The sequence below is a fragment of the Penaeus monodon genome, chromosome 32 (genome assembly GCF_015228065.2).
Source record: "Penaeus monodon isolate SGIC_2016 chromosome 32, NSTDA_Pmon_1, whole genome shotgun sequence".
Lineage (NCBI taxonomy): Eukaryota > Metazoa > Arthropoda > Malacostraca > Decapoda > Penaeidae > Penaeus > Penaeus monodon.
In genome coordinates this window covers 31,288,297-31,289,533 of record NC_051417.1, presented here as the reverse complement: position 1 = coordinate 31,289,533, position 1,237 = coordinate 31,288,297, and the positions used below count along the sequence as shown (strand labels likewise).

Genomic DNA, 1,237 nt, shown 5'->3' with positions numbered 1-1,237 from the left:
CCCTGCCTCTGAAGTTAGAAAGTGTGCCTTCAATGCAGTTACCGAAGCTTTCCTCGTAGGTCTACTTAAGTAAGCATGGAGGCTTTTGAGGCATCAGTCATCCTGTGGACACCATCGAGTGACGACCTACTTACTGTTTGTGCTTCTCCGCTTCTTAAGCTTTTGCGTTACACAATGGTAGCTCACGGTACGGTCAGATGTTTAGCTTATACAGTATATGCAAATATGTACGTTGATATTTGCGTGTGAAAACACTGTACAGTATACAATTGTTGACATTGTACCTGTGATATGTGAATGTCAGGTTGATGTCTTTGGGTATTAGAAGGTATTAGAAAATTAAAGACCCAAAGAGGTCTGTCATCCTGTTCAAGAATGGTAGAAACATGTTTCACTTTGAGGCAGTAAAATCCGTCAATAGAGTGATTAATAGACCGTTTAACTCTCAGATATATATGTGAATGTATTGTTTCTATTATTTTTGCTATACATTATCACTGCCATACTAACCATCTTGAACAAAACGGCAACCAATGAACCATCGTTTTGCAGGAATCACATTCGTCGCCCTCCTTGCCCTGGCCGCCCTCACGCACGCAGCTGACATCGCCCACAAAAACGACGCACGACTTTTTTACGACGATAACGACACCTCTCTCACCATCGGCGGCGAGAGCCTCTTCTATATCGGGGTCATCTTCGTCGGCCTGCTCTTGCTCACGTCTTTCCTGGGCCTCTTCGGGACATCGGCCAAGGTTGCTCAGCCCTATGACTACGCTTCCGCTAGGTGAGTTTTCGCTTCGTGTGAGGAGGCTTTGGTTTTCTGCAATTGGTCTCTGTAGATAAACTTTAGATAATTGCATTTAATTCATGTAATGATATAAATGAATCAATTTTATATGAACTCCAATGTGAATATCGACAGCGCTTACGGTGCTTCTGCTCCAGCCTACGATGAGAAGACCACCTTCTCTGTCCAGCAATTTATTGAGGATGCTGTCAACAAGTTCCAGTAGAGACCGCGAACATAAATGAATATTCGAGAACCCTGTAACTATGATTATTTATTTTCACAAAAAACTTTTCCATGCGTTTTTCTCCTGATCGTCACAGAAGACGAACCTGTGATTGATCTATTGATCTTTTGTTTCCTATTTTCTATTTAATTTATGATGTAAATAAATTGTTTCGTTTATGCACTGTATTTGGTTGTCCTGACGTAAAGTGAAACCATTGT

The 1,237-nt window shown here is 41.6% G+C and overlaps 1 protein-coding gene across 1 annotated transcript; it reads left to right on the top strand.

Moving 5' to 3' along the window:
* Window positions 1–105: 105 nt before the first annotated feature.
* On the top strand, window positions 106–1,195 carry LOC119593804. Its single transcript, XM_037942831.1, has 3 exons — window positions 106–187; window positions 553–787; window positions 926–1,195. Exons 1-3 carry the CDS (start codon window positions 175–177, stop codon window positions 1,014–1,016), a joined length of 339 nt encoding a protein of 112 aa, XP_037798759.1. The 5' UTR covers window positions 106–174; the 3' UTR covers window positions 1,017–1,195.
* The last annotated feature ends 42 nt before the right edge of the window (window positions 1,196–1,237 follow it).

Coding starts and splice junctions, on each gene's coding strand:
- LOC119593804 (XM_037942831.1), top strand. Junction 788..925: donor TATGACTACGCTTCCGCTAG/GTGAGTTTTCGC, acceptor GAATATCGACAG/CGCTTACGGTGCTTCTGCTC.